The 16,519-nt window shown below is 40.0% G+C and overlaps 1 protein-coding gene across 1 annotated transcript; it reads right to left on the bottom strand.

The window, feature by feature from the left end:
* LOC137297254 (L-selectin-like) lies at positions 1 to 1,622 on the bottom strand. The gene is made up of 2 exons (XM_067829267.1): positions 1,478 to 1,622; positions 1 to 230 (listed from the first exon to the last, which is right to left on the bottom strand). Exons 1-2 carry the CDS (start codon positions 1,620 to 1,622, stop codon positions 1 to 3), a joined length of 375 nt encoding a protein of 124 aa, XP_067685368.1.
* Between the last annotated feature and the right edge of the window lie 14,897 nt (positions 1,623 to 16,519).

Raw genomic sequence — 16,519 nt, 5'->3', positions numbered from 1 at the left:
TCAGAACTGAATCTCGCATACAAATTTGTATGTTCCGGAACATACAACATCGAAAATGCAGGGAAACGTTGGACTTGCTATCGCTGCGCATTCTTCGGTGATATCACTTGGCTCGCCGTTGCACCAGATGTCTGAGGTGGATGAGAATGTCATTCCATTATTCATCCAGAGCCATCCGCCATTGATCTGTGAAGCTCCAGTCCAGTATCTCTCGTTACCAGATCCATGTCCTGGAATTACCAATATATTTGTAAGTATGATACTATGTATACCCGTGACTATCCGGGGTAGAATAAGTTTTCAGCAATCCATGCTTGCCACAAAAGACGACTATGCGGGTGGTAAGAAGCGACTAACGGGATCGCTGACTTGGTTGACACATGTCATCGGTTCCCAATTGCACAGTTCGATGCTCATGCAGTTGATCACTGGATTGTTTGGTCCAGACTAAATTATTTACAAACAGCCACCACATAGCTGGAATATTGCTGAGTGCGACGTAAACCTAAACTCACTCACAAAGTGAAAGACACTACTAGTCGTATTAAGGCAGGCGAGGGATCTAATTCAGTTTCACATGCAACACGCCATACCAACTTGAAGATCGATGTATACTAAACACAGTTTAAATATTTACAGGAGTTGTAGCTGGGAATACATTTCGTTTGTGAATGTTCACATGTTCAAGTTGTGAATTGAAGGTGATTGCGCGATTTCTTCTGTGAGTATATTCCTCCTAAGAGGGTTCCCGAAACTTTCAAGGTCAATTTCGCTCAACCATAAACTCTTAATCGTAGCATGTTTGAATTTCACTTTTCGGCTAAATCGTCCTACCATAGCCAGCGCCTGAAGGGATGGTATAAAATCCAGCTAGGGTCCATGCAGGTAGCAAAAAGTAATCCAAGACCCCACGGCCCTTTGTATGGTGATCTACCATCAGTAGCCCGTTTTTATATTGTGTTGTCTTTTTTTATTAATTGTTATAGTTTTACATGCTATATGATTACCACATCTCTCAAGTTTATCTCAGGCAACAGTTACTGGACATGGAACGTTTTCAGTGGCAGACGTGTTTTCGGTGAATTCGGATTACACTCTACACTCAAAAGCAACAACAGTGGTGGGGAAAACGGCAGTCACGGTATTCCATTGGCTTGGGCAGCTCTAGCACTCCTAGACATGGAGGAGGGGATGCTGTGAAAGTAAGGCTTGCAAATTTCAGCTTTAGAAATTTAGCCTAAACGTACTTGTTAATATTTCTCAAAGGCCCTCCAGACATGTATGGTCACTCCAGGCGCTAAGTGACCCTCATCAAGATGATAGCTTGTTATGTTGTGATATAACTGCATTGTGTGAAATGTCTTCAAGAGATAACAATCAGAAATTCAGATTTCAACCAGGATTTCAGAAATACCGACAAGTTTATAAGTGTATTGAGAAGTGTATGAATGTATGCATTTACATTTCTTCCACTTACCATTTGCTACCATGAAGTCACGAATTTCACCAATCTTTGCCTGGTTCTCGAGGGTAATCAAATCAGCACTGTAGTCTTTACAGTGGTCTCTGGCGGAGTTCCTGTTCAGTGGATCGGTGACAACTTTAATGCATCTCTTGCCCATAACACTAAATCCGATAGGGCACAGAGCTGAAAATGTACAAGTTAGTATTTATATGTACAGTCTGTTTACAAAATTCATGAGGACATCTTGGGCACAGAAATGCACACAGTAAGATATAGACGGTAGAATTAATGGATTTGAGATGATCCATGAATGCATACTATTAGTGAATGCTCATGTATTCTTTGCTTCGACCACAGAAGCTGTGTCAATTCGTTAGGGTATGTGTGTGTGATATAAACAAGTATATGATCTGAACAAGTTGTCAGACTTCCATTCTTGTGTAGCTGATTGAGATGACCTCGTGCGTTGGCGAAAATAACGTGATATACTAGTATCTCCTTGCAGAGTCTCTGCTGGTTTTATCAACGATGCTGTTCGGTTCTTGGAAAAATATGCCATATGTGTGTATTTTGAACAACACAGACAAATATTAAGGAGATATGCTGACTCCACCTTTGTCCGTTGATGGATGGATGAACAGAAATCTGACATTTACGTAACCTAGATAATTCAATCTCTATTTTCTGACCACGTTTATACGATGCAAGGTGTATAAACGAGACAACATTCTGGGGAAGCTGAACATTTTATGTTGATATCATGATTTGTAAATTGTGTACATAGACGGGATATAATGACTCCTTAGATCTTCATATAGGGGACCGATGGGAAGGATGTGCTATTTTTGGATACATTAAATTATAATAACCGCACCAAAACCGTGGTTGCGATATTCTTATATTTCCTACTTTCACAATTGTTGAATGCTTGTTTAATCAGAGAATACAAATATGGACATTTTCCAGCATAAATAATTTCTTGTCCATTCATGCTGAAATCACTTTTAACATTTCCTCTGAACAATGCATAAAATACTGTAACATTCCTGTCTCCGTGTCCAATCCATGCATGTCCAAGAACAAGTGGTATTGCTCAATTGATATAGTCCAGTTAGTTCCATTTTCAGCTAAATACAAAAACATGGAACAGGATTTAACTGAATAGCGGTTAGGATGCATTAAAATTAGTTTCAACGAATATGACATAGAGTGTTTCAGTGCCAAGATATAGAGTGGGTATCTTCCGTAGTGAGTTGGGTATCTTCCGTAGTGAGTCAGTACACTGTCACTAGTTGTTGATTTGCAGATACCCAGGAAACACGGATATTCTTGCAACTGTATTTATACCATGCATATAAACATTTGAATACCTCACTCCTCAGAGCCATACGCCAGAATTGACAGGGGTTTTGTGTGAGAAAGGTTTTGGAATATAGTTTGTATGATTTATACACAGTGACTCATTTCACTTGGCTGTGGCATGGAGGGATCTATGTGCGCAGAATGGTGTTTACGAGCGGGCTTACGGAAAGGTTCCACAAAATGGAAATTGATACTTCTTCGGAATACCTTCAGAACATTTACGGATTCTCCAGAACACATAAGACAAAACTCAGGAGAAGCAGCGGAACATTCCATGGAGAAACAGCAGAAACACACGAACGAGTATAGATTACTATGGAAAACATTAGGATAATTAGGTCCACACACTTGGAAAAAGCGGAACATGCAAGGAATTGGCTGCTTTAGGTTCCGTTACTAATCCAGATGGTAGGGATGAATTTTGGATTAAAAGCATCAAATCTGTAGAACTTTCGGCAAAGAAAAACGGAATTTTACCTGAATCCGCCTTTACAAATGCTGTTTTAACTGTGGAAAAGCCCACTGGAAACACAGAAAACTTGAAACTCCACATGGAAAAGTCTACTGAGAAGCTGGATAACTGGAGATGTTCACCTTCTGCTGCTGTTACATGAGTACAATGAAATACAACGAGATACTGTCATTCACAACACTCCCAAACGGTTGTGGATGCATTCGTGGCTGAGAGCGAAGTGAAGAATTGGTCTTGGTAACTATGACTCTGATGGAGGAGCTCCGTTTCAAAGACAAACCGCTCTTCTTCAACTATCTCTGGGTGCCATCTCACCTCTTTGACGATTTGCTGATGGTCTTCGATACTCAACTAGCATACAAGGACACCATTGCCAGGGCCTTACTCAGTCAAGGCCTGAAACCTGCTGTAAAAATACCCTATCTGACTTCTGGTGACAATATCCGAATGGGCATAAAACCTCAGGGTATCTCGTAACACTATAGCAAGCTTTCCACCAGATGTCTGTCAGGCTATCATCCATCACTACAAAGATGAAGTAATACAGTAATACAGAGTCCACATACAGAGTAGCAATAGGGATCACTCAGCTGTTATTGCGACCAGGATTCGATGATGGTGTTGATGTACATATCACAGCGGGCAACTCACAGGTCTGGGCTGCTTTGGGGATTTACTTTGTTGCTGTTCTTGCTCCTCTGCTGCTTACAACGTCGAGGATTGAGGGCACTCTTGCGCCACCTGCTATGAGGACCTCAACACAGACATTGGTTTACCGGAGACCGGTGTGGTCCACTGCGACGTTGGTGACTGCCAGTACTGTTGTTGCTGCTGCTGCCATTAGTGCTACTGCTGATGACGCTGTGGATGATGGCTGCTGTCTCTTCATGGCTTCGCCTCTGTCAAAGCGGTCATCCATTAGCTGCATTATCTTGTTCTTGAAGATAGACGCCACCCAGTTTGCAAAGGACGCCCTCTTGGATCGTGGACTCACAATACTTCCTTCTCCTTGTCCACCAGCGGCACTGCTGCCATTAGTATTCTGTCGGCCCTCTCGTAAAATTTGTATATAGCAGATCCACCCAACTTCTGCTTTCCCTGACTGCATTGTGTTGTTGGGGAACTCCTCTATCTCTTACAATCAGGAAGGCAGAGGTTGTTGCTCAGAGGGCGTGAAAGCCCCTGAACCAACAGCAAGCAGGGCCATTAGGGAGACGATGTTCCGCATTTGCACCTTGACATTGTGCAGGCTGAGGAAGCTGAAACTCGGATATATACAGCTATCCCTCACTGACAGCTGCATGTCGGCTTACTTGGACTTCCAACGTCTTAGTTTCCCTAGTCTCGTCCAGACGCTGTCTAATCACTGCCTCAGTACCTCTTCTGTCTTCTCCATACGCCAGACCTGGTCAGCTACACAGTTTCACTTTGAGGTGCCTGTTTGTCCACGACCGGAGGTTCTTGTTGTAGACCATTCATTGGCACTGAAAAACTCAACCATCAGCTCTTCTTCAGCTTTGTTTAGCTTAATGTAGACTTGGGGTTTCACGGTTGGGCCAACACCAGTACCAACAACAGCAGCAGCAGTGACTCTACATCATCTTCTGCATCATGCTGAAGAACATACATGGGATCTGTATCTTGTGTTGGGGGGCCTATCTCTCGTGTCACCCTTGTCGGAATAAGGCATATGTTTGCTTCCCAATGAAACGGTGGTATTGCTCAGTTATGAGATCTCTCTTGTTCTTAATGTGTCTTAGGGTCAGATGGATTATAAATGGATATATTTCTAGCTCACCGAGGAAGTCGTATGATAATTGTAGTTCGCTTTTTTGCTCTAGTACAACTAGAGTACAACTATTCTTGTTTTAATCGCAGACTACATGTTTCGCATTAATTCTCGATAATATATACTCAAAAACAGACCAAGGTCATCCGCAAGTGAAAGGAGGAACAGCTGGAGTAAGGTCGAGAAGCACTGAATAAAATTTATACAAGTGGACAAAATTTCATTGACCAAATTATTAATCAAACAATGAGAACAGAAACAGAAATATCATGAATAAATGTAAAATGACCTGTAAAATATCGCTTCCACAATGATATGTCAAGTTAAGGGTTCTACATTGATATCTTCAAAATCTGATAAAATATACTACATCATGAAGGTAGTCATCTGAACTTGCATGGTCAAATTTACAAAGGAATTCGACGTTAAATTCAATGATAATTGCAACTACAAGGTACTTACCAAAACTAGTCGCAGAAGCTGATATGGTGAAGTCTTCAGCAGTAAAGACCAATCTCTGATAGATGACACACACCTCAGACAAGGGCATCGTTACAAAGGCTACAGACAAACAGTCGCTGTCTGCAGAGCAAATGCCAGCGCATTCCCACATACTGGACGATGCATGAACAGTTGTCCAATTGTGTACAAGTCTCCCATGAAGATCCGGACGTCGAAAAAACAACTTACGTTTTGTGACTGGCACTGACTGAAGGGACCCGCTGATAGCGACGAAGATAAGCACCGTGTTAATATTGCACCAGGACATGGCGGACATGCCGTCTAAGTAAGAAACTGACGCGACAGTTTTTCATGGATTAAAATGTTATAGGGCGGTCAGGCTTTTTCGCCCAACATTTTAAGGCCATAAAGTTATGTTTTGTTTTTCATCAACCATTTCATGTTAAATAGGACAAAGGTTTACATTACGCAGAAAATAATTTTCGGACGACCATTATATATCTTTGGGTGAGGACGTAACATAGAGACACTTGATGTCTTATGCATTAAATACAGATTCAAATCAACGCCATCATATTCTATTTCATCTCAGCAGCATTCACGGAGTATGTCAGTGTAAATGTTGGTAAACACTTCTCACTACAGAAAGTGCTAAAATGTAACCAGTATTTTATTCTCAATTTGTTTTTCATTCTCTTCAAAGGTGACTCGGAAAGACCCTAAACGTCCCTATAGTTAATGGAAGCAATGTTACGTTAACGTCCACACAATCGTGAAATCACAGAACAATCACAGCAGAGAGAAGCAAAGCATATTGTTTACACTGACATTTCGTTTACGGTCGATGTTTTCAATTACACTAGGGTGATGAGAAACAAATCTGTAACTTTTCACGTTTTGGAAACGTCAATAGACGTCAGCAACTGATGTGACCATACATGCTCTCATGAATGTAATCAGAAGTAAAGCACTTCGTCGCTTACAGCGACACAGCGAGTGAATGATCATTATAGGATATTAATCGGGCTTCCCCTTTCATATCAAGTTTATGTCCCGAGTGAAATAGCTCGTGACAAAGCCAAAGTATCTCACTCGGGACATAAACTTCATATGAAAGGGGAACGAGTTTTGTATCCTATTTATTACCCACGTTCGAAAAAATAAAAATATCGTTAAAATAAAGCAGTATTTTGCTTTCCTATATATAACCGCACAACGCCGATTCATACATCATATTGGTGATTGGAATGTCAGCCGCTTCACTCCTCTGCTGCGTAGAGGCAATGTAGTTCCTTTAACTAGTTTAGAAAATAAATAAGACATAACAGAATCAAGTAGCAGTCAAAATTTAATTCTTGTCATTAGAATATCTGGTTTCAAAAACAATAATGTTATTCATCAAAACACTTGTAAACTGTAAACTATTTAAACTTACTACGTGACCTAAATCTCGCCTGAACGTCAGTCGGCCATTACTGTCGGGCTTGTGGCCATAATGAAAACTTTCACAAACAAGCAGATAAAAGGAAGCAGTAGGAGAGGCGTACACAACAGCAGATGCCAAATGAGAATAATAGGGAACTGCATGTCTCAGATAGTTTTGGTCAGCGTTGCTGCCATTACTCACACGCTATTCTTCATCCGAGGACGAGTCACTGTAAATAATACGGCGACGACGCTTAGCGGAGGATGACATTCCCACTCGTTGAGATTCGATATTTATGTTGAACACACCACCTCAATTGGGCCTGAAACAACTTCGAATGAAGAGGATTTCAAGCCGATTGTGTTCTTACACTGAGTTCCGTGTTGTGCCATGGACTTCATGATGTTTCCAAGTTTATTTGTCACCACTGGTTGTAAACTAAGACCCGCCATCATGAGGGAACCACCTTTGTGTGTGAGGTCACATAGAATGGATGGTCGTAACACTATAGCAAGGTGTTCTCGTTTTGCATGCTCCCAAAATTTGTAGAAACTTATGAATGAAAATCTTGAATGGAATTACTCGAAGGTGTTACTACACGGGTGTCATACCTTTACGAAGTACCACGTGGGTACTTAAAATATTTACTTATTGTTTAAATCCATTATCATTACCTCATACTTATAGTAGAGTTTTTATCAAAAGATAAACGGAATGTTTGAATGTGCCAGTTTGAGGCAATAAATAGTGAGTTGTGCAATTTAAACTTACAGGATTGTTTAACGTAGTATTTTTGTTATTTTTATTTGGCTGACATTTCTTACAATCGCCTTCAGCTGAAGGGATGGTGTAAATCCATCTAGGGTCCATGCAGGTAGCAAAGGTAATGTAGGTTCCCATTGTCCCTAGTATGGTGATCTACCTTCAGTCGTTGGCGATATATAGCCTGTTTTTGTAGTGTATAGTCCAAATAGCACTAGTAGTTTTAACGTTCAATGCTAGTTTAATTCTAATTGTGATAATCTTTACTATCGTTTGATGGCAGGTTTATGTAATATCAACATGTTCAATATGTTCTCGTCACGATATGGCTGAAATGTTGCCGATGGGACGTTAAATATTAACTCACTCACTCACTCAAATAGTGAGAGGTATTATTTCAGCCATATTGTGTCTAAAACCGTAACTATGATATAATTCTATATTTTAAAATCTGTCGCTAAAGAATTATCATCTCTTCAAATCTGGGCTGACAACCCGAGTAGGTGTAACCGATATTGGCTGTTATTTCATTTAATGTATAATGCAAGATCATTGTATAATTCAAGAAAGGAAATATTAAACCACTTTACGGGTTTGTAAGATCATATATGAATGAGAATCGATTAAATAAACAAAAAGCTTTAAATACACTTGTATAAATGTAGTGGGAATTAGTAAATCCAATCCTGATCTAACCAATACAAAATTAAAAATCTGAACAGATCAGCCAATCACTATCTGTCAGTGCTTTTCAAATGATAAATATTCTTCATTATATTTTTGAGTAATAAAGTACTAACTGTCACCACGGATGGTGTAAATCCTGCCACAGTCCACGCAGCAAAGGTCCTGAGCGTCTGGGGAATAATAGCCTATTTGTATTATCTACTGTGTTGAATAGTTAGATATTTTTACAGTTACATACTAGTCTTAAATCTATATGTTTAGGGACGTTCTATGTTATGACTGAGTCTTTGTAATCACTATGAGGATGGGTCCGTGAAGGTCCGGGGTAAAATAAGCCTTCACCAATCCATGCTTGCCATAAAAGGCGACTATGCTTGTAAGAGGCGACTAACGGGATATTATAAAGTAAATGGCTGCGATCCACTGTCAGAATCCCGGTTTTAATATACCCGTGATAACCTATTTGTTTTAATGATAATGATGATGAATTTATAAAGCTCCCGCTTCCAAAAAGTATTTGCTGAAGAGAGTAAGAAAAGTCCATGAGAGGGATATTGTGAACATGTGAGTTTTACTGATTCTTTACCGATGGGGATGTAGCTGAGAAGGCTCTGCACTGTGGTTGGTGATTGGATGAGAGAAGGAAGGGAGTTGATGGAGCTGAGTGCTCTGCTTGGAATATGGATAGTTACAAGATTCTTCAGATGTTTGGGAAAATAATTTAATCCATCCGCTGAAAGGATTCTTTCTACGAAATGCAAAGAAGATTTAAAAATTATTTCATCGCAGGAAAGCACGCCAAATTTGCTTATATCTACCACGGAATCTACTAATGAAACCATTATTCGTTGACCGCTGATCTAGTCCATAGTACTCCATACAAACATTTATCAACCACCATTTTTCTTCCAAAGATGGACAGATTTAAATAATTTCCAAACACATTTGTACAAGAATTGATGTTATGTCTAGCGCACGTTCGTAATCATCGGCACGACTTTCGATGTTCAGATGCAAATAACCTCCAGGGGCATAACTTATGACACTCCTCTGCAGTGACTATGTTTTCCTAGCAAAAAATCTATAGCCCCGACAACACCTCATACCTAAACACATTCACCGGGGGTGGTCAAAGATTGATGATTATAAAAATAAAATAATGAAATAATAGGAACTAAGAACAAAACTCGCCCAGACGGGTGCTGCTTCCAGTAACGCAATGTTTTCACGTGTGATTGCATGATCCCTCTTAGTGCCCGCTGCTGTTTAGCCTCAAAAAGGCTATTAACCGTGACAATAGACAAAAGCTATTAGAAAATGTGCAACCATATGTTACTGTATGAAAGACGCCTCTGTTAGGGATATGTGACCAGTTTACCGTTATATTTTGTGTGACTACATTCACGCGAGATGTTTTGTAGAGAGTGAGTTAATAGTTTACATGACAGATGTTTTGTAGCAAACACTGGCTCTCAACACATACATACCTCATTAACGCAGTTGGGTTGCAGTTTCTCCTTGTAATCTAATTACTACATGAAAATGGTTTTGTCGAAAAAATAGATTACGATGTAAGGCCTTTTGGTGTATTCCTTCACACAACATATCTGTTTTGTTTATCATGCTTACGGTCTGTTTGTCATTCATAGTGCGTGTTTGAGATTGTATCAGTTATTGTTTCCCTTGAAAGGAATTTGGGTACAAAATGTTTGACTTCCCCTTACTATACGTTGAGGTGTACAATGACATTAAATGCAGTAATGGGAAGTAAACATTTGTAGTTACCTACTGAATACGTGTCCACTGACTAACATAGCCACCGCTATCAACAGTTATGACACAAGCAGTCAAGATTTAAAGTAACTTGCCTGCTACATTATCGATCCTACCGTACTTCTTAAACATTAGCGGTTAACGGAGAATGTAAATATGACATTTGTTGTACTACGTGTAGCTGTTTATATGCACAATATATTTCAGGACACCAGGTTACACTCATATTTTCAGTTTCATTATCAGTTTCAAGACATGTTTAATGTCTTGGTCGTTTAGAACTAGATCCTTTTAAGTTTCAACTCACTGTCCTGAACAATGTAAAACAGGTGTGACGCAACTGTGCGTCTACCCTTAGATCGTGGACAGTATTCCAGAGATGTAAATTAAAAACTTTTGGCTTCACTGCCAACACTGCTTGGACGTGATATGCCAACGAGCCAGACAAGTACCAGTTTTAAATAAAAAGTATCAACGTTTCTTTGCCGAAAGATTTATTCAAGACATTTTGTACAGATGCCAGTCATAAAATCAAACTTTGCAGAAGCTATGTGAAAACGTCACTTTCCTCAAATATCGGTCTTTATAAACACAAATGACATGAACATTTATAAGTGAGTGAGTTATAATTTAACATTCAGCCATAAAGTGACGATAACAACATTGCATACACAATAAATATAAGTTGTTAAATAATAATCAGTTATCGAAGGACTGTAAAATACCTACATCACAGATGATATCTAAAATTAACATGGAAATCTAAAGCTATTTCATTGTGCTAAGACAATACAGTCTTACAACAGGTTGTATATCGCCAACAACTGAAGGAAGATCACAATACATTTATAAAGCATACTATAAACTTCAGGAAACGTTGCTACATGCTCAAATACCGTTTTAACACTGTCTGTAGACCTATGTCTGATACTCAAGCGTAAACTCTTTCATATCATCAACACATCGTGATTTTCAGACCAGATGAACTGATGATTGGTGTGTACGTAGATGGAATGGTGTACAGGTAGATGGGTTGATAGCATGTAGAAGGTTGGTGTACAGGTAGATGGGTTGGTAGCATGTAGATGATTGGTGTATAGGTAGATGGGTTGGTAGCAGGTAAATGGTTGGTGTGTACGTAGATGGGTTGGTGTACAGGTAGATGATTGTTGTACAGGTGGATGGTTGGTGTGTACGTACATGGGTTGATAGCAGGTAGATGATTGGTGTACGGGTAGAAGGGTTGGTGTGCAGATAGGTGGGTTGGTGAGCAGGTAGATGGGTTGGTGAGCAGGTAGATGGGTTGGTATGAAGACAGATGGGTTTGTGGTATGACGTGCTCAAGTCAGTATAAGTCAGTACTGAATCTCGCAAACATACTTGTAGTCTCTGTTACAATTAACATCAAAAATGCAGGAAAACTGTGGGTTTCTTATGGCCGTGCACTCTTCGGAGGCATGGCTTGGCTCGCCGTTGCACCAGATGTCTGAGGTGGATGAGAATGCCATTCCATTATTGGTCCACAGCCATCCGTCATTGATCTGTGACCCTCCGCACCAGTATCTCTCGTTACCGGATCCATATCCTGGAACTGCCAATATATGCATATACGTATGATGTAATCATTTACTAGTTATCGGTTTAAAGTATGCGAGAGAGCTGGTTCACGTTAGACTCTCATCATTATTATTATCCCCGCCGGCATGTTATGCGTCCGTCCCTAATCATTTTGTTTCCGGAGCATAGCTCACAACTCCACTCCATTCAATATTTTCTGCAAAACTTGGTAGATATATCAGTCAGAACCTAAAGTGGTGCCTTGTGTCATTTTACAGGTTTTTGTGATTTGGTATTTTCTCGGTTTCCATGAAAACTTTTCGGACTTAGTCTCAAAAGTGAGAGGCGTGTTTCGTTTCCGGAGCACAACTCGATTCTTCTTAATATCTGTCAGCAAAACTTGGTAGATATGTGTGGCAGACCCCAAAGTGGTGCCTTTTGCTATTTACAGTTTTTGTGATTTACCATTTTCTGGGTTTCCATGGAAACGATTCAGACTTAGTCACATGAGGAATTGGTGACTTTTGTTTCCAGAGAAGAACTCGAATACATAGCAGATATTTGAGGCAGACCCCAAAGTGGTGCCTTTAGCTATTTACATTTTTTCTGGGTTTTCCATGGAAACGACTGGAACTTAGTCTCAAAAGTGATGGGCTTCGTTTCTGGTGGACAACTTGAAAACTTTCTGCAAAACTTGGCAGATATGTGAGCTAGACCCGAAAGTGGTGCCATTTGTTATTTGTTCTTTTTTATTTAGCATATGTAGTTTTCCCGGTTTCCATGAAAACAATTAGTGTTAGTCTCAGAAGGGAGGGATGGGCTCCGTTTCTTTCTTTCAACAGACCATGGCAGATATATTAGACAGATCTTTTTTTGTGATTTATCATTTTCCCATTGTCCATGGGAATGATTCTAACTTAGTCTCACCATGGAGTGATCGGCTTCGTTTCCAGAGCACAACTTGAAAAGCATTTCAGGTATATGAGACAGATCTTGAAGTGGTGTCTTTTGCTGTTTACAGATAAATGGCATTTATATTTTTCATGATTTCCACGGAAACTATTCAAACTTAGTCTAAAAAAGCAACAAGTAACTGTCTTATGATTTGTCCAAATATGTTGGGGCCGGGGGATAAGAAAAATTTGCCGTAAAATACAATTGTGTAAGAAATGGTATGGAAGACGGTATTAATGTTTGAGAAGGCTGGGGGTCACAAATGGTAGTCCAACATACTACAGTGGGTATTGGAGATAGGGATGGGAGTCCCGGCCACTCCAAACAAGTGATGTCATGTGGAAGATTATTGGCAGGATCGTCTTAAATACACAACGTGGTTACCTTGACGTATCACGGCTATCTCGAAACTCAGGATCTGAGTAATTTGTTCTTGGACAGTTTGGACAGACAGGCCCCTCACCTGTGTAACACCCGAACATGCGCTACATCGTCCATGAATGCGAGATTGCCTTTAAAATGCAACCGTTGACAGGATCATTGACATAGGTGGGGGCGTATAATCCTTGTATGTTTTTGTGTTATATGTTCTACCCTTGGTGCTTAAGGTTGCCATGATCAAAGAAAGATGTATTGTCAAGTTGTGGAAGACTGAAGGAAATCTGCCCCATGTTGAAACTAAAAGTTTTGAAACCATCATTTGTTTTAGCTAAGGTCTAGTCTAATAACTTCTTGATGTCATAAATAATGCATAAATATGTTTTCTAATACGGACATCTGAAAAAGGAAGTGGATCTCAGTATGTGCTCGAAATGTTGGCTTACCATTTGCCATCATGAAGTTTCGAAATTCAACAATCCTCGCCTGGCTCTCAAGGGTAATCAGTTCAGCGTTTTGATCTCGACATTGGTCTCTGGCTGCGTTCCAGTTCAGTGGATCTGTGACAACTTTGATGCATCGTCTGCCCATAACACCGAAGCCAGTGGGGCAGACACCTAAAATGTACAACGAAAACAATTCACATCATTTTGGAGATGTATCGGAATCAATCAATGTTGACAAGATAATAATGATTGTTTTGTGGGTGCATAACCACTTACACGTCCTTATGACCATAAATTGTGTAGTAATCGCTTTTGAAAGATGACTGCTGTTTGACGCTAAATGTGCATGTGTGCGGTTTTCATTTTCAAACAAATATTCAACCAACTGGAAACAAACACTAACAACTGTGTCATGCATGATGCTTGTCTAAACTAATGACCTACAGTGATTTATTGACATGTTTTAAAACCGTCAAAATCAATACTGACACTCATGCTTGTGTATAGGACTACTGCGTTGTGCACGTGCAACCCATGTGTTGTGGTTAGGAGTGGTAATACTGAGAAATGGTGGTGCGTTCATAAGATGTCTGTCTTTGAAACGTTTACCTCCTTTCCAAACTGAAAGTTCAGGTGCCCCCACTTTTTTAAGAGTATGGCTGAAATATTGCCGATGTGACGTTAAATATTGATTCACTCACTCACTCAAGGAAACGCAATGATATAGGCTAAATCAAAAGCCACTACTCTTCTTCCTACTAGTCCATGAGACTACACTTAGATTACAGACTGTGTCAAAACATATCCCCTTTCAAGTAAATATGAGTGTTGGATATACACAGCAAGAACAAAATGAAAGTTATCCACTTGCTCAAAACATTTCTGATAATTTTTTCACAAACAGAAATTATTTTTCAATACTGTAACTGATAATTCATTGTAATGCTGGTCTTCCACTTGCTGCAATTTAATTAAAAAAGAGTCGATGTGTCAAATAAAACAATACACGAATCAGCGTGGATGACAGGTGTCAGTGGACACCTCATCAATAGCGAATGTGACCACACTGAGCTTTCAAGCTTACATGCGACCACACATACATGTCTCCTGGCTGACGTCGTAACAAAACGTCACTTGGAATCTTTTTCTGTAAGTTCAAATGTTTGTCCGTTTGCTGGAGGTGGTGCGCTCTATCTCAGGTGAGGATCAAGATGATCCCAGAGATGGTCAATGGGGTTCGTAAGTTTGTAGAATGCGCTGACCAAGGTTGCGTTAACGGATGAACTTCTTGAACGTAGTTTGGTGCCAAACGCTCTCCTCAAAGCCCGAAACTCTGCCGTCGTTTTTGAACCGAGTGAAACGTCATTCATCTGTAAGAGCATGTTGCAGCCTGCGTTGACAGGGTAGAGGTCATTACACGCATGAGGCAATAGGCTCATATACCAGCCATACCAAGTCGTCGAAAGACTATTTGTCTATCGAGGGTGCTGTCACTCACTGCTCCGGATGTGGATAAACCGGACTTAGCGGACTTCGGATTGTGTCATGATTCTTGGTCTTCTCGATCTTGGACAGTCTTGGGTCTGACCTTTTTGTTGCGGTTTTATGATTTGATGATGATGGCCTAGCCGCAGTTCTTGCCAGCTGATTGATATTGTGAGGCCCGATCCGCCTGTCTTGTTGACATGTTTGTGGTGGCTTTTAGGGTACACCATGTTTGTTACGTGCAGCATGGGCATTTATGCCACAATCCTGCAAGTACAATTAGACCAGTGTCCCGTAATTACGTTTTTCATGTTAGCGAAAATGCATGATTTGTACGACGATTTCGGTAAATGCTTTGTGTTTTGGCCCAAACCTGAACTGGGTTTTTGTTTTTCATACAGTTATTTTAAAAGTGATAACCTTTTTCATCCGGTAGTTTACTTACCAAGAACAGTCACAGAAGCCAACACGGTAAAGGTGTTTGTGGCTACAACCGGCCTGTGGTAGATGGCACACTCTTCCAAGTTCGCGTCAAAGGCTGCAGACATACACTCGCTGTCTGTAAAGCAAATACCAGCGCATTCGTACACACTGGACGATGCATGAACCACAGTCCAATTGTGTACAAGTCTCCCATCAAAATCCAGACGTCGAAAAAATAATGTACGTTTTGCTAATGGTGGCGTCTGGTAGGACCTACCGATGACAATGATGAATAGGACAGTGTGTACATTAAACCAGGAGATCGCAGAGCTGGGCATTGTTGCAGAGGTCAAGGAAACACACATGGCAGTCCACAAGTCGCCCGAGATTTGACTACGATAAGTCAGGTATGGTATTTTATGGATGAAAACGTCTATATAATATGCAACGTACCAGTATAGATTTTATAGCGTTGTCAAGCAAGAGCCTGAAACACTCACACCTCATTATGATAAACACGTCATCAATAAAGTATCATACATTTCTGATTTGTCAAGATGTAAATATTCATTCATATTTACTATTATGGATATCCATCATGGACATTTGCCTTCCTTCAAATTATTTACAGTAATGCGTCAGTGACAGAGGTTTGACAGATGTTCTTCCATAATAAAGCAATAATAAAATAAAAATAATAATTTTGTTTGTCATTGATATCATTGATATCATTGGTAGTTTTTTTCATAAAAGACAGATGGACATGATTAAGACATGCAGCTAATAGGTAAAGCAGGAAACATATTGAAGGGTAAATGCTACATAACCAGTCAATGTTTAAGAACAATCAACAAATAATTACATCGGATTTTGACAAAAACGTGACATAGTACATGTATCATAATGTACGCATATGAAATGGTTAAACATATGTTTGAAATACATTTGTTGTCATACGAACCTTACGTATGAAGTTGATAGATGTTTGCATTACCACGGGCATACATCGACCATTTGATATTGTATTCATAAGGACAGTATGGAGTGCGGAACATTAACGTCACAGACAAACTTCTCA

Source organism: Haliotis asinina, chromosome 9, assembly GCF_037392515.1.
Source record: "Haliotis asinina isolate JCU_RB_2024 chromosome 9, JCU_Hal_asi_v2, whole genome shotgun sequence".
Taxonomy (NCBI): domain Eukaryota; kingdom Metazoa; phylum Mollusca; class Gastropoda; order Lepetellida; family Haliotidae; genus Haliotis; species Haliotis asinina.
The sequence above is the reverse complement of the archived record's forward strand: the minus strand, read 5'-3'. Positions and strand labels throughout refer to the sequence as shown.